At 57.9% G+C, this 23204-nt stretch overlaps 1 protein-coding gene and 1 long non-coding RNA gene across 10 annotated transcripts; one reads left to right on the top strand and one right to left on the bottom strand.

Annotated features, from left to right (window-relative positions):
- Nucleotides 1-37: 37 nt before the first annotated feature.
- LOC142423471 (uncharacterized) lies at nt 38-2231 on the top strand. The gene is made up of 3 exons (XR_012779125.1): nt 38-96; nt 500-565; nt 1995-2231. It is a non-coding gene; the product is annotated as an uncharacterized LOC142423471 (long non-coding RNA).
- Nucleotides 2232-3972: 1741 nt separating this feature from the next.
- SEZ6L2 (seizure related 6 homolog like 2) lies at nt 3973-23073 on the bottom strand. Of its 9 annotated transcripts, none has more exons than XM_075528430.1 (18): nt 22857-23073; nt 21770-21901; nt 20862-21161; nt 19605-19744; nt 19167-19368; nt 15111-15296; nt 14035-14203; nt 12349-12512; nt 10570-10770; nt 10027-10165; nt 8945-9141; nt 8633-8827; nt 5951-6142; nt 5681-5872; nt 5156-5194; nt 4874-4991; nt 4659-4755; nt 3973-4002 (listed from the first exon to the last, which is right to left on the bottom strand). In XM_075528430.1, the coding sequence occupies exons 1-18, from the start codon at nt 22936-22938 to the stop codon at nt 3973-3975; spliced, it is 2775 nt and encodes a 924-aa protein (XP_075384545.1). In that variant the 5' UTR covers nt 22939-23073. The 9 variants fall into 9 exon arrangements, with proteins under 9 accessions (XP_075384545.1, XP_075384551.1, XP_075384546.1 ...); XM_075528436.1 differs by having other exon boundaries at nt 20862-20951; XM_075528431.1 differs by lacking the exon at nt 5156-5194.
- Nucleotides 23074-23204: the final 131 nt, after the last annotated feature.

Here is a 23204-nt window from a genome sequence, read left to right as displayed (position 1 = left end):
TCAGCGTTCTCAGCTCTCTTCCCTTCTGCCATCTCTAGCTCTGACAAAAACCGTACCCGCACCAAGGCCCACCTCCTACCATCTCCCTGGGACAAGGTGTGTATAGGGTGACAAGGCTGTGCAGTTTGCCACCAGACATTTGGGGCTCCCAGACGCCAGTCCTTGAGTTAGGAGCCTCAGACGCAGGAATGAATGGTGCGGCGTCTGCCCCTGGGGAATTCAGCTTAGCGCGGGAGCCCTGGTGGCGTAGTGGTCACGAGTTGGGCCGCTTAGTGCAAGGTCAGCAGTTTGAAACTACCAGCCGCTCCGAGGGAGAGAGACAGGGCTTTCTATTTCGGTAAAGTGTGACAGTCTCAGAAACCCACAGGGGCAGTTCTACCCTGACCTGGAGGGTCACTGTGAGCCGGCATCGACTCGATGGCAGTGAGATATGGCTAAGTGTTGACGAGAACAGTGGAAGCGACGAGAAGACCGCTTATCTCTGCCTCTGTTGGGACAGGAAGGAATCATGAAAAGCTGCCTGGAGGAGGTGTCTCCCAAAGAAACCATTTACTAGGAAGAAAAGGTTAGTGAGCACCAGCTTTGTGAGCGCAAAGTTGAAGCTCAGTAGACTGGGTGTGAATGTACGAGGGGAGCTTCCGTTATCTTTCCATGCGCTTATTGAAGCTCCCTCCTCTGTGTGGGTTGTTTTGGGGGGTGGGGGAAGGAGCCTGGGTAAATGGATGAATGGGCAAAAGGATCAATTCACTGAGTGTTTATTAAACGTTTACTCTGTGTCAGCACGGCTTGAGAGGCTGGAGTAAGGCGGTGGACAACACACTCTCTGTTCTTAGGAGTTTAAATGGGGGCTGGAGAGTGGGCAGTTGAGTGAAACAGATGAGTGGGTGAATGGATGAAGGATGGGTGGATGGATGATGGCTGGTTGGATGGATGGGTGGGTGGATGGGTGGTAGATGGATGGGTAGATGAATGGTAGATGGATGGGTGGATGGATGGATGGGTAGATGGATGGATGGTAGATGGATGATGGCTGGCTGGTTGGATGGGTGGGTGGATAGATGGATGGATGATGGATGGATGGTAGATGGATGGGTGGATGGGTGGATGGTAGATGGATGATGGCTGGCTGGCTGGATGGGTGGGTGGATGGGTAGATGGATGGATGGATGGATGGTAGATAGATGATGGCTGGCTGGTTGGATGGGTGGGTGAATGGGTGGATGGATGGATGGATGGTAGATGGATGGGTGGATGGATGGGTAGATGGATGAATGGTAGATGGATGATGGCTGGCTGGTTGGATGGGTGGGTGGATAGATGGATGGATGATGGATGGATGGTAGATGGATGGGTGGATGGGTGGATGGTAGATGGATGATGGCTGGCTGGCTGGATGGGTGGGTGGATGGATGGATGGATGGTAGATGGATGGGTGGATGGATGGGTAGATGGATGAATGGTAGATGGATGATGGCTGGCTGGATGGATGGGTGGGTGGACGGGTAGATGGATGGATGGGTGGATGGATGGGTGGATGGGTAGATGGATGGATGGATGGATGGTGGATAGATGGGTGGGTGGGTAGGTGGATGGATAGATGAAGGATGGACAGTAGATGGGCAGGAAGACAGATGGGGAAGGATAGGGCTGTGGATGGAGCTGGGTGGGTAGATTGGAAATGGCTGGCTAATAATGACCAATGTGTGCTACAAGGAGAATGGTGGGTGGAAGGATAGGTGGCAGGCGAATGGTAAATGGCAGTAAAAGAACAGTGAGTGACTTGGTAAATGGAGAGTCCAAAGGGCATGGTTGCATGGATGGATAGATGAATGAATAGACAGATGAGGAAAAGTGAATGGATACCTGATGGATTAGGGGTGGGGTAGAGGTTGGCTAGCTGGTGGGCGGGGTAGAGGATGAAGGATGGAAATACACACACACACACACACACGAGCCGTGGTCTAAGCACATGGCTTATCCTTATTCTCTTCTAGGGAGTCCCGCCTGCAAACCGGACATCTGGAGGACAATCCCCACCCTGGGGTGCTGCTCGTGTCCCCTCAGCCCCTGCCCCACTTCGTCCCTCTAGAAGATGACCCAGAGCTCCTGCACAGCTCACTTGAGCACCTCCGCTTGGAGGGAACTTTCGGCAAGGAGCACCCCCAACCCTGAAGCCTCCAAAGTGTTCCAGAACCATCGCCTCTTCCCCCACCGGCACCCACAAGGACACCGCCAGGACTCAGAGCCTCTCATAAAGAGACAGGGATCCTTCCCTCCCCACCAACGCAGTGCTGTCTCTCTGGCTTCTCTGGAAAGTAGCAGTCCTGAGGGTAGAGGGGCCCCTGGTGACGCGCTGGGCTGTTACCTGAAAGGTCAGCAGTTCCTAACCACCAGCGACTCCAAGAGAGAAAGAGGAGGCTTTCCACTCCTGGGAAGAGTGACGCCCACAGGGGCAGTTTCTACCGGGTCCTACAGGGTCGCTGTGAGTCTGGAGCAACTCGGTGGCAGTGAGTTTGGGTTGAGTTTATGGGCATAGTGTTCATTTAGGCAATTTTCTATCAGCCTGCTGGCAGAAGCGAGCTCCTGCCACGTGGCCAGCTGTCCCCCTTCTTCCAAGGGACCACCAACCTTAGAGCCGAGGACTCTGACCCTCTCTGCTCTGGGGCCTCCTGCTGGTGGGAACACCTCATGCCAGACTGCGTGAAGCGTCACTGAACTTGGAGGAGGAGAAACACTCTCAAGGGCTTCCTGGGTTCAAAAGTAGATGAAGCAGGAACAGACACCCACAGGGCACAAAAGAGACCATCGTTTATGAAATGCTGCACATGTGCACAATACTTGGTAGAAATATAACAGGAGATATGCTTAAAATGCCCAAAACAAACAAACACAGCCAAACAAAACAGCACACTTACTAAATTCCAGAGGGAGGCAGAAGGAAGTGGAGGAGGCAAACCGGGCCGGAAACGACTGGAAAGCATTTGCCTCCTGCCCGGTCACGAGAGGGGGCAGGCTACCTGCCGGCTCCCTTCCTGCGAGAAGGGCCGAGCGATGTCTAGCCCACCACCACCACCGGTGAGCCCCGGTGAAAGGGTGGATTAAGCATCGGCTGCTAACTGAAAGGTCAGTGTTGCAGGACAAAGATGTGGCGGTCGGCTTCCGCAGAGACCGGCAGAAACAGGTCTGCGCTGTCCACAGGGGTCAACTCAGCGACAGCGGGTTTGGCCTGGGACTGCAAGCCCCATCACAGTGGTACCTTGTCTACCTGTTCCGCCACAGAGGCGGAGCTGAAGGCCGCACTCTGACCTCAGGCCAGCCCCCACCCCTGACAACCATGCAGTCTCCTTTTAGATTTCCATTCTCTTCCCAAAGTCTCCATTTCCGGCGCTTTCTCCAGAGAGGCCACCGTGGCCATCCCCCCAGGGACGACGTTTAACCTGCTGCCCCCGGAACCCAGCAGCCTAGTTAGAAATGGTGATTTTCAGTTTATTGCTCAAAAACAAAAATCCAGAAGCCAAGATGGGGATGTGGTGAGTTGGGGAGACCACAGGCAGGGACTTGGCCCAGCTTGCTCCACTCCTTCACCCCTGGTCCTCTGACTCAGCCAGGCCAGCGGTCAGACCTGGGGGCCCGGGACACGTGGGGGCATTGGGCCCTGGTGGTCAAGAGAAACGGACTGCAGCCATCAGGTAGTGGGGCCGTCCTCGTGGGTGTCCCCTCCAGGGTCCAAAAGCCAGTGATGAGTACGCAGGATGGGGGCAGGCCCCTGGTTGGCAGCTGAAAAGAGGCGGCTTTGGGCGACAGGATGCTGGTTTATTTACGGTGGGGTCTCCGGGCCACAGGAGCACCCCCTTTGTGGGACTGGAAGGCTATTTACACAGCAGGGAGAAGGGGAGCCAGGAGCCTGGTCTCCCCCTGCTCAGAGAGAGGAGGGGAGGGCTGTCCTGGGTCCTGCAGCCTCTGTCTTGGGGTTCAGATGGACACTTCATACTCCCGAGTATCCTGGGGACAGAGATGGGATCAGATGGAGTGGGGACAGCAGCCGAAGGGGCAGAGCATCCAGGAGGAGAGTGACAGGACCCCCTAACACTGAAGATGGCCCGTAGCTCCTGAGGTCGGGGTTAGGGGACGGGGCCTGCACCTGGCTAAGGGGTGGATCTGGTTAGCTCTACAGTCTCTTGAAATCTGAAAGAGCTGCATTCCCAGATGGCCTTGGACAATGGGGCGATCTGGCCATTGGGCAGAAACTTCCACTCGGCCACCGTGGGCCAAAGGACCCCCTCCCTGCTCCCTGAGCACAGCTGACCGACCAGCTTGTGGCCAGGGCCCTCGTCGGAATGAAAGGCCCAGGCCGGAGGATGGAGACCCTAGAGAGCAGGTTGGGGGTCCTGGTGGCATCTGATTCCATGTTGAGCTGCTACCCACAAGGTCAGCGGTTTGAAACCCTCAGCTGCTGTGTGGGGGAAAGACCCCCCCAACAACTTTCTACTCTGCTAAAAGTTACAATTCCAGAAACTGCATAGGGGCAGTTCTACCCTACACTACAGGGTTATCATGAGACCGCATCAACTCCGTGACCCGGGCCTGGGTTTTAAGAGGAGGTGGGGCAGGCCGAGAGCAGAGGGCTCTGGTGCCCCTGGGGTTGGGGAGGCACTCACCCCAGCTTCGTACAGCGGGTTGCTGAAGTCTGACTCCACCGTGATGGGGCTGTAGGAGTGAGAGCCCGAGAAGCCAAAGAGGGATTTTCCTTGCAGCCTGGAAAAGGGAGGCAGACCCAGGTTTCTCGGGAGCTGAGCCCCTGAGTTCCTCGTAGCCCTGGGTTCCCAGAGCAGGCAGGCCGGAGGTTGGACGCCCCCGAGGGCCCAGTACTCACTTGGTGTAGTATATGTAAACGCCACAGCCGAGGACAATGACCAAGCCTAGGGGCAGCAGGATGGCCAAGGCAAGGTTTCCACCCTCTAGCTGTCTCGATGGGTCTGTGGTCTGGGTCACTGGCAGAGGAGGAGACGCCAATGAGCCAGGGCTGCCCTGGGCCCTGAACCCTGAGCCCTGGGCCTTCACCCCCCGGGGCCTGGCCTCCGCCCCCCAGCCTCTGCCTTGCCCTCCCGCCCTGGCCAGGGCCTGGGCCTGGACCTCCACCTGTGCCCTCACTGACCTTCCAGTTTCCGGTTGTCCAGGAGCTCCTCATAGGCCACTGCAGGGAGAGGAGGGAGGGGAGGGGGCGGGGTCTGAGCCAGGGAGGGGAAGGGAGCTGGGGAGAGGGCCTGGAGCCCCTTGGGGCTGGGCTGAGAGCCTGGGTCTCTGCCTTCTGCAAGCACAACGAAAACGTTCTCCTGCCCTTCCTGGGGAAAGGGCTCAGAGTGGTCAGAGCAGGGCCTTCTGCTTCCTTCTCCAGGCCCCTAAATGACTGTCCGAGCCAACCAGGTCTTTGGAATGTGTCACAGATAGAAAAGAGGTCTGCCCTGAGAGGACAAGGGACTTTCAAGCCAAAGCTTCTTCCATACGGCCCTGGTGTAATGCCACGGCCCTGGGTTTCTGGGTGAGAGCTCGCAGGTGACGCTCAGAGGGCTGCAGGAGCACCCCGTGGTCTCAAAGTCACTACCTGATTGTCCCAGCCCGGCCACTGCCCTCACACTGCTGTCTGTGCCCCTCCTGCCGCCAGCCCTGTCTGCCCAGGCACCTTTGCAGAGCGGAGGCTGGCTGGTCCACTGCGAGGGGTGGCCGGGCACGCAGGTGATGGTGACCTCGCCAATGAGCTCGAAGCCCTCATAGCAGAAGAAGCGCAGGGACTCGCCCGCCTGGTAGTGGTGCTTGTATAGGGTCTGGTAACCGTTCTCGGGCACCCCGGGGTTCAGGCACGGCTCGTACTTCACTGCAGGGAAAGGGCCGTCACTGGCCAGCCGCCCAGAGGTTACCCCAGCACCCTTCCCAGAGGGTCCCTCACACTCACAGGCGCACTTGGGGACCCGGTCGCTCCACTTGGGCGTTCCTGTGTCCCGGCTGTAGCAGGTGAGCACGGCAGCCCCCTCCAGGCTGTACCCCGGCAGACAACGGTACTGGACGTGGGAGCCCACAGGGAAGCCAGCATCCGAGGCGGTGCGGTGCCCGTTGGTAATCTCACCGGGGTCGGCGCATGTCATGACTGTTGGGGGAGGGCAGGGTTAGCAGAGCACCCTCCTGACCCACCACATCCTCAGAATGAAGGGAGCAGGCATGGAGAAAAAAACAATTCAGAATATTTTAGATGACAGACTTCTTCCAGAAAACAGGAGGGATGGGGCCACCATGAGGTGCTTGCCCACATCCAGTGCCCGGGCGGACCAGCTAGACCCCAGCAGGGTCGGCCTTGCGTGGCAGACAGTCTGGGTAGGCCAGCAGCTGCCCCTCTCTAAAGGGACATGATGGTCCTGGCCCCCAGCAGACCTGTCACGTAAGTCTGGTCACTTCTCTGGTCGCTCTACTGCCCCCTTGACCCCTCAGGCATTCGAGTTGACATCTCCTCTGGGGGAGGGCCAGGCACCCTGCTCAGCATTTTGCAAACATGGAACTCCTCATGCCAAGAGGGCAATGTCACTGTCATCTCCTTCTGACAGAAGTGCCACTGGCCGTGGCCTCTCAGCAAGGGAGGGGCAGAACCGGTCCCTGCTCAGGGTCATGGCCATGGAACTCAAACCCAAACTCACTGCCATCGAATCAAGGTTGACTCATCACTGCCCCTGTGGGTGTGTGAGACTGTAATTCTTTATCAGAGCAGAAAGCCTCGTCTTTCTCCTGAGAAGCAGCTGGTCATTTTGAACTGCTGGCCTTGGGGTTAGCAGCCCAGGGTGTAACCACAATGCCCCCAGGGCTCCCCCGACCAGAGAACAGTGGAGAGAAATCCCGCAGACTTGGAAATTTCAGCGAGCCTCCTTCTCCAGGCCTGCTGAACTCTCCTCAGGCCTGTGATTCTGTGGATCCCTCCGGGGCTGGGGAGCTCACTCCTTCCACAGGTGTCCCTTGTAAAGCTTTCCTGTGTTCAGCCCAAATCTGGCATTCTGAAACTTCCCCATGCCACCCCCTTGGCCACAGGGAGAATAGCAATCCCACAGGCCCATGGCAGAGTCTCTGACAGCTAATCCAGTTAACGGCCGGCTAACGGCTGGCTAATGGCCGGCTAACAGCAGCAGTGTCAGACTGCCCCTTGAAGTTTCCCAGACAGTAACTGTTGACAGGCGTAGAAAGTCCCATCTGCCTCCCTTGGAGTGGCTGGTGGTTTCAAACTGCAGACCTTGCAGATTGCAGCCCAAGACACAACCCCTAGACCATCAGGTCTCCTCTGAGGCCTTACTCTAAGGTAAACTGCATACATTTTGATGAAAGAGTCTACAGAAGAATCCTGATCACAAGGGGGGGGGAATGCATCCAGAGAATTTCAAGTTTGCCGGGGGTCTGGAGGCTGGGCCAACTCCGGGAATGATTGCCCTGAGGTCACGTTTAACCCGTAAACCGAAATATCCCTGACGTCTTCTCAAAAAGACTCACTGGTCTAGCGTATTCGCTACTAAAGGTCAGCCTTGCACGTGGTGGGCTTTTAAGATCTACCTACAGGTGGCCAGAGGAGCCCGGGTGACCTGGCTGCTAACAGCAAGGTCCACCGTTCAAAACCACCAGCCACTCTGCAGGGGAAAGACTTAGCTTTCAACTCCCAGAGAAACCCACAGGGGCAATTCTACCCTGTCCTATAGGGTCACTGTGAGTCAGAATTGACTCGATGGCAGTGAGGTTTTGGGGTGGGGCTGGGGGGTTGCAGAACCAAGCTGCTCAGGACTCAGCAGGTAAGGCCCACAGGTCGGTTCCTTTTGTGTTAATGGAGGAGGAACAACCGCAAGGAAGTGAGGAAGGACCCATCGGAACAAGGGACTCTGTGTCCCTGCATCGCTGACTGCTGGCTGCTATTCCAACCACAATGAGCTGTGACTGGGGGGCTGTTTTTCACGGAAGGCACACTCTCGTACGCCCCTTGCATCAACTAAGGAGCTCCTCTGAGGGTCAAGGGGCGAGAGACCACCAGACTGCGGCGGGGACGGGGACCGGGACGGGGATCCAAGAGTGCATGGGCCGGAGCCCGGTGGGCTGAAGATAGAGCAGACCCCACAGCCGTGCGACTCAGAACATGGAGAAGGCGGGAGGGGCAGGACAGAGGCGATAGTGGGGACACGGAGCTCACAGGTGAAGCCCAAAGAACATGGGGCGCTGTTTAAAGAAGAGAGGGGCAGGGCCTAGAGGGGAGGGATGGAACCCAGATGGGGGACGGGGACGGGGTCTCAGAGGCAGAAGAGAAGTGGGGTGGAACCCAGGGGAATTGGAGGCAAAGGGGTGGTGGAGGAGGCGGGGCCCCAGGTGGAGGCGGGGCCCCAGGTGGAGGCGGGGCCCCAGGTGGAGGCGGGGCCCCAGGTGGAGGCGGGGCCCCAGGTGGAGGCGGGGCCCCAGGTGGAGACGGGGCCCCAGGTGGAGGCGGGGCCCTAGGTGGAGGCGGGGCCCCACGTGGAGGCGGGCCCCACGTGGAGGCGGGGCCCCACGTGGAGGCGGGGCTGGGGCGGGGCCTGGAGTATGGAGGAGGAGCCCAGCACCCAGACCTTAGGGCCCCACTCACTCTTTTGGCAGGCGGGCGGTGGGGCGCTCCAGGACAGGTCCCACTGGCAGGTGAGGATGTCGGAGCCCAGCAGCTCGTAGCCAGGCTCGCATTGGTAGGTGAGCACCGTGCCGCGGATCAGGTCCCCGTGGGACGCCGTCCTCCAGCCCCACTCCGGAGGTGGCAGCTCGGGGCAGGTGTCGTTCCTAGGGACCTCTGCAGGGGAGAGGCAGCCAGTTTGCAGGCCGCCCTGGGGTACCTCGCCTCAGGGTCCCTTCCCGGCTTGCTGGCTGGCTGGAGCCCAGTCCATCTGCTGACCCTCCTCCCCAGTACCTTTGAAGTGCAGCACGAAGCCCTGGCCCAGGCCTGGGTTTGGGGGCCCGGGGGGTGCCTGGAACTGCAGCGTGAGGTCGGGCCCGGATGAGAGGAGGCGACGGCGCGGCTGAGGTCCCCGCAGTTGGGCCAGGACTCGAGCACTGGGCCCGTCCCCATCGAATAGCGTCAGCATGTCCCCTTCTCGTACATTCAGGCTGCAGGGGGTGGGGCCGGGCCACAGTCAGCCAGTCCCATCCAGTTCAGCTTAATTCCCTAACCCCGCCCACTAGAGAGCTCACCTACTGTCCAGTCCCGCCCCCTTCTGCCCAGGCTTGGCCCCGCCTCACTCTCGACCAATCCCAGGTTTGTCCTCTTTACTGGTCCCTCCAGGTTCCATCTGCTCTGTGGGTCCTCCCAGTCTGCTCAATGCCGAATCTGACTTAGAGAGACCCTTGTGGACACCTGGAGGACGCCCTGCCTGGCTCTGCCCCATCCTCGCCTCTCCGTGCTCCAGCCCACGGTCGTCCAAGTGCGTGGAAGAGGTCAGCGATGAAGAGGAAGCCCCGCCCGCAGTGGACCGACACAGTGGCTGCAGCCATCCCTGGCTTGTCCTTACTAATTCTGCCCACGTTCTAGTTCCTTGGTCACCTCGACAACTCCGGGTCTAATCAGAGGACCTGCTTTCTGGCCAGGCCCACTAGGGTTCTGTCCAGTCATATGACCACCTCATACCAAATGGTTAAAATGATCGGCCTTATGCACCCACGTACACCCTCCCACTCGCAGCTTGGGCCTGGGTCCTTGGAAATCTCCCAAGCAGGCAATCCCAGAAATTACCAAAGGGCAGAGCCCCATTTTCACAAAAGTCCTGCAGAAAGGTCACATGACCCCTGCCCCCACACTTATTGGTCCCAGGTCACCTGGTTGACCAGTGATTTGAACCTATGAGCCTAGAGCCACCTGATCACTGTTCCCCCCCCTCCCTTAGACCATATTGCATCTTGGGTAGAAGAACCAGCCGCTCAGGATGCAGGCTGGGCGTCACCAGCCACACTTGGCCGAGCCTGCACACTTGGGCCGCTCCCAGGGCACACACGTACATCTCAACCTGGAGCAAGATCCGCTTCTCTTCCTGGACGTGTAGGCCCCACACGCAGTCCTGCCCGGGGCTATAGCTCTGGGGCCAGTCGGGAGACAGCACCACACCGGCAGGCTCGGACAGCTCCCCTCCACACATGGCTGCGGAGGAGGGGGTCAGACTCAGTTCCCCACGCCCCTCCCCACTCCCGAGTGTTTGCACCAGACCTCTTCCCAGGTTTCCCACCATCTCTCACCCGACCTGCTTTCCGCTCTTCCTGCTCCTCCCTCGGCAGGTTGGGTCCAGGCCATACCTTGCTGCTTTCCTCAGCCTGCCTATCACCTACCCTCACGACTGAACCCAACTCCTGCGGTGGTTCCTGACATCATCTGAGCAGGTGGCCCCGGAATTCTCTAACAAGCCTGTCCGCTATTCAGCTAAGGCGACGGAGGCTCTAGAAAGGGCAGGATTCATCCAAGGTTTGGGCACGAGCTCTCCCCTGAATGGCCTTCCTGGGACCCCCGGCTCAGGGGCTGGTCTTCAGTCTGAAGGGTGGGAGACTCACCCTTGCAGGCTGGCTCTGTGTCATTCCAGTGGGGCTCGGGCGGGTCCACGCATTCGATGGCATTGGGGGGCCCCGGGGGCTCCAGGGCATATCCGGGGAGGCACGAGAAGGTGGCCAGAGCCCCGGGGCGATACTCAGGATCCGTGGTGGTGACATTGCCATGTGCCAAGAAGGGGGCGAAGCAGCGATCTTCCTCGAAGGCTGGAAGGGAGTAGGTTACGGAAACTCAGCACTAGGTCAGGTCTTAAGGGACCCTGCCCTGGGGCCTCGGGCTGCATTCTGGTGTGGCTTGGCCACTCGGGCCTTTTAAAAAATTGATGGCCCTTGAGCTTACCTTACACACCCCATTTTGCCCACACACACCCCCACCCTCCTCTTTTACAGGTGACCTCCTGGGTCTCTGGAAGGCGAGTCCTAGGCGGGTCCAATCCCACCCACCCTGCAACAGATGAGGGCACAGAGCGTCAAGGACTAAAAAGCCAAGATCACATCACTGGGTGGTAGATGAACCAGGTGGCCCAACCCCAGGCCTCGGGAGTTCCAGCCATAGCCACTAGGCACTGGAAATGGCAAAGTTGGGGACAGAGAGTGTCTCTGCGGAACTGACTTGTGTGGGTGCCTTGGTAAAAATAGCCATCAGCGCCTGACCACCCCTGACTCTCCGAGCTGTTGCTAGGATCCCAGATGGCAGCAAGCACAAACGCCACCCAGCTTCCACTTGGGCCGACGCCAGGACCAAAATGAATCGTTTCTAGGCCATTTCCGTGTGGGGCCCCCGGATCACACCGTAGCTGCAACACTAACTACCTGTAAGGTAAGACCTGTGCTACGGAAGAGGAGTCTGAAACCCAAAGAGAAGCAATGATCGGCAGTCCGGAGCCAGGCTTCCACCCCAGAGACTCTTAAGAAAAGACAAGGGCTTTCGGGGCGCTTCCATGCTCACGATCGACCCAGCAGTTTCCGTTTGCAGCTCCACTGTCCTATTTCATGGTTACATAACCTGGCCAGGTATCATAGCCTAGTTCTACCCACCCATCAAGACCTGTGCCAACTCCCATTTTTCCCAGGCCTCACAGCGGAGACAAACTCTGCCCAGCTCTTGTCTGTTTTGTTATTTCTTTCCTGCCACGGTTTGCCCTGGGCTCTAGCCACATTGAAAGTTTCTTTCTTCGAAGACCAGGCATCATTGCTGTGCCTCAACCTTTGCCCCGACTCTCTGCTTCCACCTGGGCGGCTCTTCCCCAATCTCCCCCCTTTGCAAATACTCTCTGTCCATTAAGATCTGGCTCCTAAGTGTCTTCTCGCACGATCGCTGACCTTGTTGCCTAAGGCAGGGGGCACATGACCCAAGTTAGGCCAAAGAGAGCGTTTCCTGGCCTTTTTGCTGAAGCCCTCCAGAAAAAGATGATCTCTCTCTCTCTTCCTCCCTCTTCCCCTCTCCTTCCCTCTCCTTCCCCTCCCTCTCTCTTTTTCTCTTCCTCCCACTCCCCCTCTCCTCCTTCCTCTCTCAGAATCCACCTGAGAATGGAACCAACATGACTGAAGGAAGAACTGACTGAGAAAACGTGTCTCCTGGCTGTACCTGGATCCAGCCGTACCTGAAGCCATCCCAGGAAATGAGAAGGCCTCCATAGGGAGTAATCTCTGCAGTTTGGGACTGAGGAGACAAGTCAGCTTTCAGAGTCAAACGGGTCTGGGATGTGCTCATGACCCTGCCTGGAGACCAGCAGGAGAGGGAGGTACCGGGGTTGGCGCCCTGGCATAGGGGGAGGAAGTTACCTTCAAATCGGAGGCTCAGCAGCAGGGGGTTGGCTGGTGTTTCCGAGAGCAGCTCCACATAGAGAGACTGGGCATCACTGATGAGACCCCGCTCTGGGACATCATCCATATCTGAGTCATAGATCACCGGGGATAGCGGGCTGCCTCCGGAGCGGACCATCAGCCTGGGCAGACAGAGGGCCAGTGGTTAGCGCTCTCCTGACTTATTGCTACATGTCACCCATGCTTACAAGCCCGTGACACTCTATCTCACGTGATGGGTAGGCTTATTGTGCCAACCTGGCCAATAGGAACATGTGGGATTAATCAGGTCGCAGTTTGCTTGGAGGGCAAAGAGATAAATGGCTCGACAAGGCCCAAACCTTTCTTGCTTTCTGGTGATCGGACCAGGGTGCGGCTTCTTTAGCTAGTTCTCTGCCTCAACCAGTGAACTACACTACCTGTGGGACAAGCCAACCCGTGGGTCGTGTGGCTAGAGCTCCAGGCTCCTTTGAGGCCTGCTTCGCCACGCTGCAGGGGTGCCCATCGCTTGAGCCTGAGGCTGTTGACTCCTGTCCTCTTGCGTTTCATGAATTCCATCTGGCCTGCTTCCCCAAGCTCCTGAGCTGCTGACTCTTCGTGACCGCCCTGCTGTTTGCTGCCTGTAGGCAGGCTCTGCCTGCATTGTCCGAGGGAAGACTCAGCTGTCTGCTTCCTCGACCTTGGACCCGGCAGCTATCGTGAGTTGAAGGATTTCCAGCAAATTAACTGTTCCACGGAAGTGAGTTGGACTGAGCCCTCTGCACTGCTGTGTGGACTAATTAGCTGTTATATTCCTTCATGCTGTATACATCTATAGCTATCCATCTATCTAAATAGAATCATCAGTGTCCTGGTTTTGTTTCCCTAGAGAACCCTGCCTAACACATCTCATTTACTCCGCACAGTAGGCTTGCGGCAGACACTCAGCCCTCGTTTTAGAGAAGAGGAACCTGAGGCACAGTGTGATTACATAACCTGCCCAACGCAGCAGCAGCACAAGCACAAACCTGGGACATCGGTTTGCTAAATAATGAGAACTCCTCCCGTGCTGCTGGAGAGACGTCCAGGGGCTTCCTGCATGCTGGGCACCCTTCGCAGCCCTTTAGAAACCCAACTCCCTTTAGAAACCATCGAGGCGATGGTGGCTCAGAGCGACCGTACAGGGCATGTAGAACTGACCCTGTGGGTTTCCGAGACTGTGACTCATTTTTGTTTTGTTGTAGTTTTTCTTTCTTTTCTAACGGTTCTGCTGGCCTGGGATTCCCACAGCTACAGAGACGGTAACGCTTTACAGCAGTAGAATGTCTCTGTCTCCTCTTTCTCCCAGGGAGTGGCTGCTGGCTTCCAACTACTGACCTCGCACTTAGCAGCCTACCACTCATAACCCACGTGCCACCAGATGCTTTACACTACACGCTTCCTTTATCCTCACGGACACCTGAAGGGGGGAGGAGCTAGGGTCTCTGTTCTACAGACAAGAAACGGGGGCTCCGAGAGGTTCAGTGACTTACCTTGTACCACCCCCCCACACACTGCCTATGGCAGGAAAAGAATTCCACTGGGGTGGTACCGATCCCAGCTGAGATCTGGTTCAGGTGTGTCTGACAATCCCCCCTCTCCCCTACCTCAAAGCCCCACTGCCCTGAGTCAGGCCCAAACCCTCACCGGTCATTGTCCTCATCTAGCGAGACCCTTTCGAAGTGCAAGTGTAGCCGACGTCCTTCAGCTGCTTCGATGACCCAGCGGCAGGTGAGATTAGGCCCGGCCGCTCCCCCGGGCTCAGGGGACACAATGCGGCCCAGTGTCGCATTGTGGATGGTGCCACCACAGGATGCTGCAGGCAGAGGGCACAGGTTAAGGCTGGTCTGGGTGTTGGTGGTGGGAAAGGCGGGGGACTTGTCCTGCTCTTGGGGCCTCAGCCCTTCTCAGGCCCCACGGTCAGACCTCTTGTGCTTCAACCTCAACGGGGGCCTGGCCCAGGGATGGCCTCTGCCCCACTGGCCTACTTCACAGGACAGGACCTTTGCCAGGTCACCGCCCAGCAAAGGAAGTGACCCTGGAGTAGAAAAGCACCCTCTCCCCTCCCCCTCCCAGAACAAAGAGTCTGCTAATGTCAAGGCTCTTCCCAAAGGCAAGCCTGAGATGGAGGTCCTCCGGTGGTGGGGCCCTGGGGTGGAGACTAGTTATGGGGCACTCAGGAGAAAGCCTTCAAGCCTACGCACCCCTCCCCCTGGCCCCGAATGACAGTGCCCCAGGAGGGCACACCTGCCAGGTCCTGACCTTGAGAACCGTTTCCCCCAGGATGAGGATGACCCTAAGGCAGTGGTTCTCAATCTGTGGGTTGTGACCCCTTTGGGGGTCAAACAACCCTTTCACAGGGGTCGCCTGGTTCATCACAGTAGCAAAATGATAGGGAAATGGCAGCGACAATAATGTTAAGGTTGGGGGGTCACCGCCACATGAGGAACTGTATTCCAGGGTTGCATGAGGAAGGTTGAGAACCACTGCTCTGAGGGAAGGACTCCCCCTAATGGTGGCTGGCTCTCAACATCAACACTCGGCTGTTGGGACATCTTGGCAGGGGCCCCGAGATCTTCAGATGGAGACACTGGGAAGAGGGGCTCTTCATAGTAGAAACCTTCCCATATGCGTTTCCCCAAAGATCGAGGTCTCTCTAGGTAGGATCCTCCTAATGGGGTCTCTGGGACAGAAGTGCCCACCTATGGTGGCCGAAGACTCACCCACGCAGTTAGGGTGGTCACTGCTCCAGGCTGGCCGGGTGCCATTGAGGCAGACAAGGGTCTCCTCGCCCTGTAGCTGGTAGCCCGAGTCACAGTGGAAGGTGGCAGTGCCTCCAGGGTGCAGGTCCGTCACACTCACGTCCCCATGTGCTGGCCGGGGAGGGAAGCCGCAGCTCAGGAGGTAGGCTGAACCGGGCAGAGCAGAGAGCAGGATTTATTTTTCCATGCCACCCCTTCTCACCAATTGCCCCAGGGCTGGCTTGTTCCCCACCTTCAGGTGCCCAGGGGCCCAAGCTAGCTCCGTGCCAGAGTCCACGCTGAAGAGCCCCTCAAGGTCATTGTAACCTTCCCTTCTCTCTCCTACCCTGTCTCAGCAACCCGCTGGGCTCCGCATTTTCCAGTGGAGGAGGATGGCTCAGAAAAGCGGGTCTGGATCTTGGCACTCATGCGCCTTGTGACCACGCACTGACAAGAGAGGAGATGTGCAGAGCTTGCTCAGCTTCCAGAGCGGGGCCGCTCCGCATTTGGGAGGGAGGCCAAGGGAGCCTTGCTGGCCCATTTTCCAGCTGTGGAAACTATGAGAAAATCAGGGCCCGGTGACAACCGTTTTCTTCTCTCCATGGAAGTGCCCCTGGTGGCCTAGGGGTTAATGAGTGGGGCTGCTACCTGCAAAGTCAGCAGTTCGAAACCACCAGCTGCTCCTCACAAGGAAAGGAAGACAGCCTTTCTACTCCCGGGAAGAGCGAGTCTCGAAATCTCGCAGGGGCCGTTCTACCCTGCCCTAAAGGGTCTCTAAGAGTCAGCACCCACTCAATAGCATTGTGGTTTTTGTTTTTATCTGAGATGCACCCAGGCACTCGCTCATCCAGGGAAGCCGTGTGAAATGCCGTCAGGACTTGGACTGTCCTGTCTTGAAAGAGCTATCTCACGGCCCCATGGCAGGGCGTTCTGAGGAAAGTCGTGTTCCACTGGCCTCTCGGGATTTTACAACCCAGCAAGCATTTCCTGGGCGGGCTTGAACAAAAACCAGACCTTGACCTTGAAGAGCCAGGGTTTAGTAGGATCTGGCTGCCCTCGTCATTTCTGACTCACAGGGAGCCTGTAGGGTGGGCGAGAACTGCCCCTGTCGGTTTCTGAGACTGTAAGAGACAGAAGTGTCAAAGCCACATCTTTCTCTTGCAGAGCGGCTAGTGGTTTTGAACTGCCAACCTTGTGTTTAGGCAGCCCAACACGTTACCCACTATGCTACCAGGACTCCAAGGACCAAGATGGACAACAAAAAACCCCAGCTCTCCAGCACACAGTGATGTGCAGATGATAGCGTCTGCCAGGACCCGTGGTGGCGCACCGAGTCAAGTCCAAATGCCCTATGAGGACCTTTAAGGCCCTCCACAGCTGAGTCCAACCCAGCGCCTCCGCCTTTGGTTCCGGCCACTTACAACCTGTGTTTCCTCCACAGTCGGAAGTGCATCCGCGTTTTGCTCACAGCGCTGCCCCAACTGGAAGGACTCCCCCCTCCTCCCCTTTTCTCAATTTCCAGCAAATAACTTGGGAGTAACTTGGGCTGATGGCTTCTGGGAAGCCTTCCTGACACTTCCCATTTCTAGCTGAGAGGCTGCTCCCTTGCCTGCCACAGTCCCTAGGGTAGCATCCAATCATCACATTAACCAACGTCTGTTGCTGCCCACCCCCCCACCTGCCCAAGAGACTAAACCAGGCCACGCACACTTTACTGGACTTCTGAAAATCTAGCCGGCTGGCCACGTCCAGAAGCAGCCTTGGGGAGGTCCTCAGTGTGGAGTCAAGCAGATCTGAGTTCTCACCCCAGCTTCACAACCTGTTAGCCAGGTGACTAAGCAGGTGGCTTTGCCTCTAGAGACCTCTCACCTGTTGATGGCAACAGTGCTTCCTCTCATGGAGGATCCGCCTGAAGTGACATGAACTTGGAACCAGCCAAGAAAACGCGGCGCCCACAGGGCCCGGAGAAGGTGCTCAGACACCATGAACTGCCTATTCCTCAGTCTTGGTCAATGGCTGAGTGTGGCGGGAGGACTGGGGCGGGGGTGGGTGGGAGGGAGTCCTGGGGTCACTTAACCTTGGAGTCTCTTTCCCCCAATGGGAGAAGGGGCTGCCTCGGCCATCCCCTCCGGTCCCTTCCTGTGAGAAGCAAATGGATTTGTGGCTGGTGCAGAACCACAAACCTGACTCCCCGCCGTCGAGTCGACGCTGACGCATGGTGCCCCTACCCTTGTGAGTGTCCCTGACTGTAACACCTCTTCATGGGAATAGGAAGCCCAGTCTTTCTCCTGAGACACGGCTGGTGGTTTTGAACCGCTGACCTTGCAGTTGGCAGTCCAACAAGACACCACATCGCCACCAGGGCTCCTCGTGGTTGGTGACAGAGTTCGGGATGAGTGGGAAGGTTTGCTGGACTTGCGGTGAGCGCGGAAGGGAGCTTTGGCTGTTCAGAAGGGTAAGGAAGCCACTCTGAGGCAGAGGACCCCTTTAGTGCAACTTGGAAAGGGCTTAAACGGGGTCTTGGTCCCATGGGTGCTTGGGGTGGCTGCCGAGAGCAGGGCAGACTGAGGCAGGCAGAGGAGGCCCATCTATGCGGCAGCCCTGCTCTCCACTGTCCCACTTAGCCTCTGAGTCCTACTTTAAATGCCCTGGGGAGGATGGCTGCTTAAAGCAGACCTGGGAGAGCCGTGCTGTCAGACCTGAAGTCCAGCACTTGGTCACGGACCAATCTGTGCTCCGTGCTGCCCAGGCCCACGGCCACCAAGCCCATGGGCCTGGCTCACTGGTCCCTTGACCATGAAGCCGAGTGTGGGCAGCTCTGGGTCTCTGGAGGAGCTGGAGAGACGTGAGGAAGACACACACGGTGATCAGTTAACGTCCACAGGGGATTTGGTCTCAGCAGGGCTCACAGGGGGCAGGGGACACAGGGCCAGGCAGGCTAGGAGGGGACACGGGCACCAGGCAACACACAAGTCCTCCAATTCTGCACACAGGAAGAAGAGTTCTTGGAGGATGGGGACGGCGGTGCACATGCGTATGAGGGAATGCACACTGGCATGGGGGCAGGTTCTGGTGCGCCCAGGTGGGGATGAATGTACCTGGGTGTGTAGGTCGCCTGGGGGCGGGTGCCCATGAACGCAGTCATGCACGAATATAGCCTGCCCTCCCCACAGCTACCAGAAATGTCATCCTCTGGAGGCTTAACCCATTTCAAACTGCCTCCCCCTCACCTGCATGATAAAGTCGTCTGCACTCCTGACTGATGATGATGATGATCAGGCCGCTGGGGATCTCAATGCAACCCGCCTCCAAGCCAGGTTTCCACCCCCATCCTGCCCCTGTCCCCCCTGCTCCCCCCCTCCCACTCTGGGTGTAATCACTACAAGCAGTAACCGCCAGGTGTCTACCAGACATTGCTTTAAGCATGCTACCTGCATGGACTCATTTCTCCTAATAACACTCTGGGTGTTGTAAGATCACTTTTCAGAGGAGCCTGCAAGGCCCAGCGAGGTAGAGGTGGGAAACAAACAGGTCACACACACCAGGGCAGCCCTGTCTTTCAGGCTGAATTCCCTCAGCTCCTCAAGATTGCCCTTCCTCTCTAGGAATTGGAATGAGCCTTTTCGTCTGTCTGGACACAGAAAGCATCCCTAGCCTTAGGAGAAACGCAGACTCCTTGGTTATCTGTTCCTTGTGCCTGCCTCTCCTCCACCTCCACCGTAGTTCTTCCTGCCTGGAACCAAGATCCCCCTGGTGACCAGTTTGTCTCTCCGCTGGATTGAATCCTTGACCTCAGATTTCTCACTGGCTGTTCATGCCTCTCCGCAAGGCTATGACCTGGTCCGAAGCAGACACTATAAATCTTTGCTGACTGAAGAGATGTACTGCCACTTAGATGTGTGAATCCGCCGACATAAAATCACACAGTGTGGATGGGTGCCCTTAGAAGGTTCCGCTCCCTGTGCTCCGAGGGATCCCAGAGCTGTCTCCTTGTGCCCAGTGGGGCCTCCGCCCTTGCCCTTCCACCAGGACCCTCACCCTGATAGTGGATCCTGAAGCCACCGCCTCTGGGGGCCCTCGGGCTCTGGAAGTGTAGGAGCAGCCGGTTGGTCGGGCTCCGGAGGACCTGTCCTTCTCCCAGCATGGAGGAGTTGGCCAGGAGCCTGGGGGCAAGGCCTGGGGACCCCCCGCCGGCCAGCACCAGCAGTTCCTCTTCCCGAGACAGGTTCAGCATCTGCACCTAGAGAAGGCAGCGCAAGTCGGTCAGGTGAGGGGGCGATTCCTTAAGGCCCCCTGCCCCCCATCCCCCTCACAGTGGCCCCAACACCATGGTGATATGAGTCATGTTATCAAACTCAAGGAGCATCGTGGAGATCGGATGAGTCAGAACACAGGCCTGGAAAGGGCTGCTGTCACACGGCCCGCTCCCTCACCCAGACCCAGCCTGTGCATGCTCTCTGGCCCAGAGTCGGTTACCTGGATCTCAATGCCGTAGCCAGGGTAGACGTGGATGCTGTAGGTACAGTCTAGGAGCCCCGAGGTTCGGCTGGCGGCACTCCCCAAATCTGGAGACTCCACGTACCCTTCTCCCTCAGAGATGTTGTTGTTACACAGAACTAAGGGGATATAAGTGGCCAATGGTGAGAGAAGCCCTATGCGCTTGGCCTCCCAGCCAGGCAACTCTGGGGTCCCCAACCCCCATTACCACCCAGTGCCTCCCTCCCCCAGCTGTAATCTAGATGAACCTCGGGGAAAGGGGCCAGGCACATGGTAGCCAAATCCAGCCTGCAGCCTGGGACTACTTGCTTCTGATTGGTGACAACCCATGAGTTACAGAGCAGAACGGGGTCCAGGGCGGGTTCGGGGCTGTCATCTTTACAGAAGCACATCACCAGGCCTTTCTCCCACGGCCCCCCGGGGTGGGATCCACCCACCCACCCACCCTTAGGTTCTCAGTTGAGCACAAACCGTTTGGGCAACCCCAGGGATCTTGGCACATGGTGCTTGTCCCTGTTGGCCGCCACGGAGCAGATTCTAACTCCTAGCAAGCTGCTGGCAGGGCTCTACTACTCCCACAGGAGTCCCCAGGCCGTGGTGGCATTGTGGTTACACATTGGGCTGCTAACCGCAAGGTCATCAGTTCGAAACCACCAGCCATGCACCGGGAGAAAGATAGGGCTTTCTACTCCCATAAAGAGTTCCAGTCTGGGAAACCCACAGCGGGTGGTCAGCATGGACTCGATGGCCGTGTGTTGGGTGGTTTGGGTTTTGAATCTCAGTGGAGGCGATTCTCCCGCAGGGCGGTGGTGGGTCCTAACCTCTGGGTTAGCAGCCCTGGCTTGAAGACTGCCTCCCCGGGACTTTTTGGGACGGCGTAATCAAAACCAAACCTAGTGTCTTGAAATGGAAACTGACTCACAGTGACCCGGTAGGCCAGAGGAGAACCGCCTGAGAAGGTTTCCAAGGCTATAGTTTTTATAGAAGCTGACTGCCTTCGCTTTAGCTCAAGGAGCGGCGGGTGCGCTTGAACCATTGACCTTTCAGTGCAAGTCAAGTGCTTAACTGCTGCCCCGCCCCCAGCACTCCTTTGGCACATAGTAAGGGTTAGTCTCTCTCCCACCTGCATCTGGCATCCCTCCTTCCACCTGGCTCCAGGAGCCCAATCTCCCACCTAGCCTCCCCCCCTTCCTTTCTTACACAGATGCTCCTCCCACCTGCTCTTAACCGCCTCACCTGGGCTGGTCACTGTGGTGGTGACAGTGGTCGTGGTGATGATGGTGGTGGTGGTCTCATCTTCTCCCCCTTCTGGCCCGGCCGGCGGGCCTGGGGAGGCAGTGCCAGGGAAGGGGGGTGGCGTGGTTCCTGGCGGTGGGGTCAGCAGCTCTGGTGCTGTGGGACCTGCCCCTCTTGTCCCCTTGGGGGTCACAGCTGTTGTCAGAGGTCCTGTCCCTGGCTCCGTGGCACGAGGGAGGGAGGGTGCGGCAAAAGTCTGTCCAGCGGGAGGGGTAGCTAGGGTGGGATCTGGGTCTGATCCTGGGAGAGGGCAAAGAAAGTCAGAGGAGCCGAGTGCAAACGGGAAGCCCTGGGTGAGGGTCAAGGCTGGGTAGCCCCCACTGGACACAAAAGGCCAGACCACATGGTGGAGGCTCCCCATCCTCCTGCTTTCTACCCCAGCTCCCCCTCCCCAGGCTTCCTTTCTGACCCCGCCCCCTCTCTGCCTCCCAGCTCTCTCCACAGGCCTTCACTCAGCTGTCTCTGAGCTTCTCTTGACTCAGCCTGGTGCTTACTCTCTGGGTTTCTCCCCCTCCCGAGGTTTCCCCTCTCTTCTAGGTGGGGGGGAGGCCTCCCCTTCTCAATAGAGTACAGACTCTTCATTTCTCTCACTCCCTGACTTGTGGCTCTACCCATCTCTGGGTCTGTCTCTCTCTCTCACCATCACATCCCAGGATCTGGGTGTCTTTGGGTGTCCGCTCACCATCGCCTTCTCTTTCCAGCTGTCTCTGTCCTCCCTGCAGGGCCATGGCCTTTCAGGGGCTCTCACCCCACACTCTGCAGTCACTCTCCTAGCCCAGCTCCCCAGCTCCTGGAAGCTCTACCCTGCCAGCCTCTCTGTCTCTCTCTCTGCCCCTGGGGAGCCTCACCCGGTAGGTAGCCCATCTCTGGCCCCTTTCGCAGCAGGGCTCCGTGGATCAGCTCTGCCAGGGCCTCAGTGGCCACGGTGGGGGTCTCGCTTCCGGACTCTGGCTGTGCTGCTTCTTCTGTCAGGGGAAGACCTGGAGGGGAAGTCTTGTGAGCCCCACACCCCTCCCTTCTTTAGGGACCTCATTCCAAAGCACCTTCTTCTTTATTCAATCAGCTGGGTTTGCAGGGACCCACAGGGACCCACCAAAGGCTGAGAGCCAAGGTTGGGGGAGGGGATCCCAGCCGCCCCTCCCATCCCGGCCCTCACACTCCCCCTTCCCTCAGGATGCTGGGCCTTCAAGGAAGTCCACTGCTCCTGTGGATCTTGGGCAGCCAGATGGGGACAGAGAGGGGTCATCATCAGTGCCACCTTCATTGTCACCTCAATGGCGTTCTGGGCTCTGCGGACGGACGGACTGGCAGCACCTCCTGGCTCTTGCTTTCACAACCTCCCGGCTTTCTCTGGGTTTCAGTGTGGTGTCTCTCTCTTCTCTCTCTCTCTCTCTCTCTCTCTCTCTCTCTCTCTCTCTCTCTCTCTCTCTCTCTCTCTCTCTCTCTCTCTCTCTCTCACACACACACACACACACACGCACATTATCCGCAGTCTCTGTGTCTTTCCCTGAAGTCTGACTGGGGACCAGAATGGGTAGGGGGACAGAAGATTCGTCCCTGATTGCTGTCTCTGTCCACCTGTCTTTGTCCGTGTGCCCGAGAACATTCGTATGCAGCGCCTGGCGTCTCTCCCAGCACCTCCATCTCCAGCCCAGGTATCCTGGGTATTCTTGCTGCCTCCGCAGACATCCCTACCCCCAGTTCCCCCAGCCCTCCTTCCTGGGTTTAACCCCTAAGATGCAGCTACAAGCATACCCTCATTCATTTCTCCACCCTGCCAGGTAGGGGCTTAGGGTCTCTGGGAACAAGCGGACAGCCAAGGCCTGTTCGTTGTCCCTCCCCCACGGGCTTGCCAGACCCAGGTGGTGGGTGTGCTTGGAGAACGAAGGAGGAGGCCACCCCCTGGGAGCCCCCCTCCCATCCTCTTGTTCTTACCCTGGATCCAGGGACAGCTCAGCAGAAGGAGGAACAGTAGCTGGGGAGGCGGCGGCGGGTGCTGGGCCCTGGGGGTCCCCATGGCGACTCAGCCGATCTCTCTCCTTGACGCCTCTCCTAAATAATCCAGTTGCCACCTTGCCTCCGGCTCCTCTTTTTCCCTTAATAGATTTTTTTCCTCCTGATATGGTTCAGCAAAGAAAGCCAATTTCTGAGCCCCAGGGATGAAAGGATGGAACTGGGCTGGGGGGCGCTTGGAGGCCCCCCTTTGCCCAAGCTCTTCAGTCTTCTGCTCCCAGGTCCGTAGTCGAAGGGGGCGCGGCCACGACTGCAAGGGGTGGGGCCACG

Source organism: Tenrec ecaudatus, chromosome 12, assembly GCF_050624435.1.
Source record: "Tenrec ecaudatus isolate mTenEca1 chromosome 12, mTenEca1.hap1, whole genome shotgun sequence".
NCBI classification, from domain to species: Eukaryota; Metazoa; Chordata; class Mammalia; order Afrosoricida; family Tenrecidae; genus Tenrec; species Tenrec ecaudatus.
The sequence above is the reverse complement of the archived record's forward strand: the minus strand, read 5'-3'. Positions and strand labels throughout refer to the sequence as shown.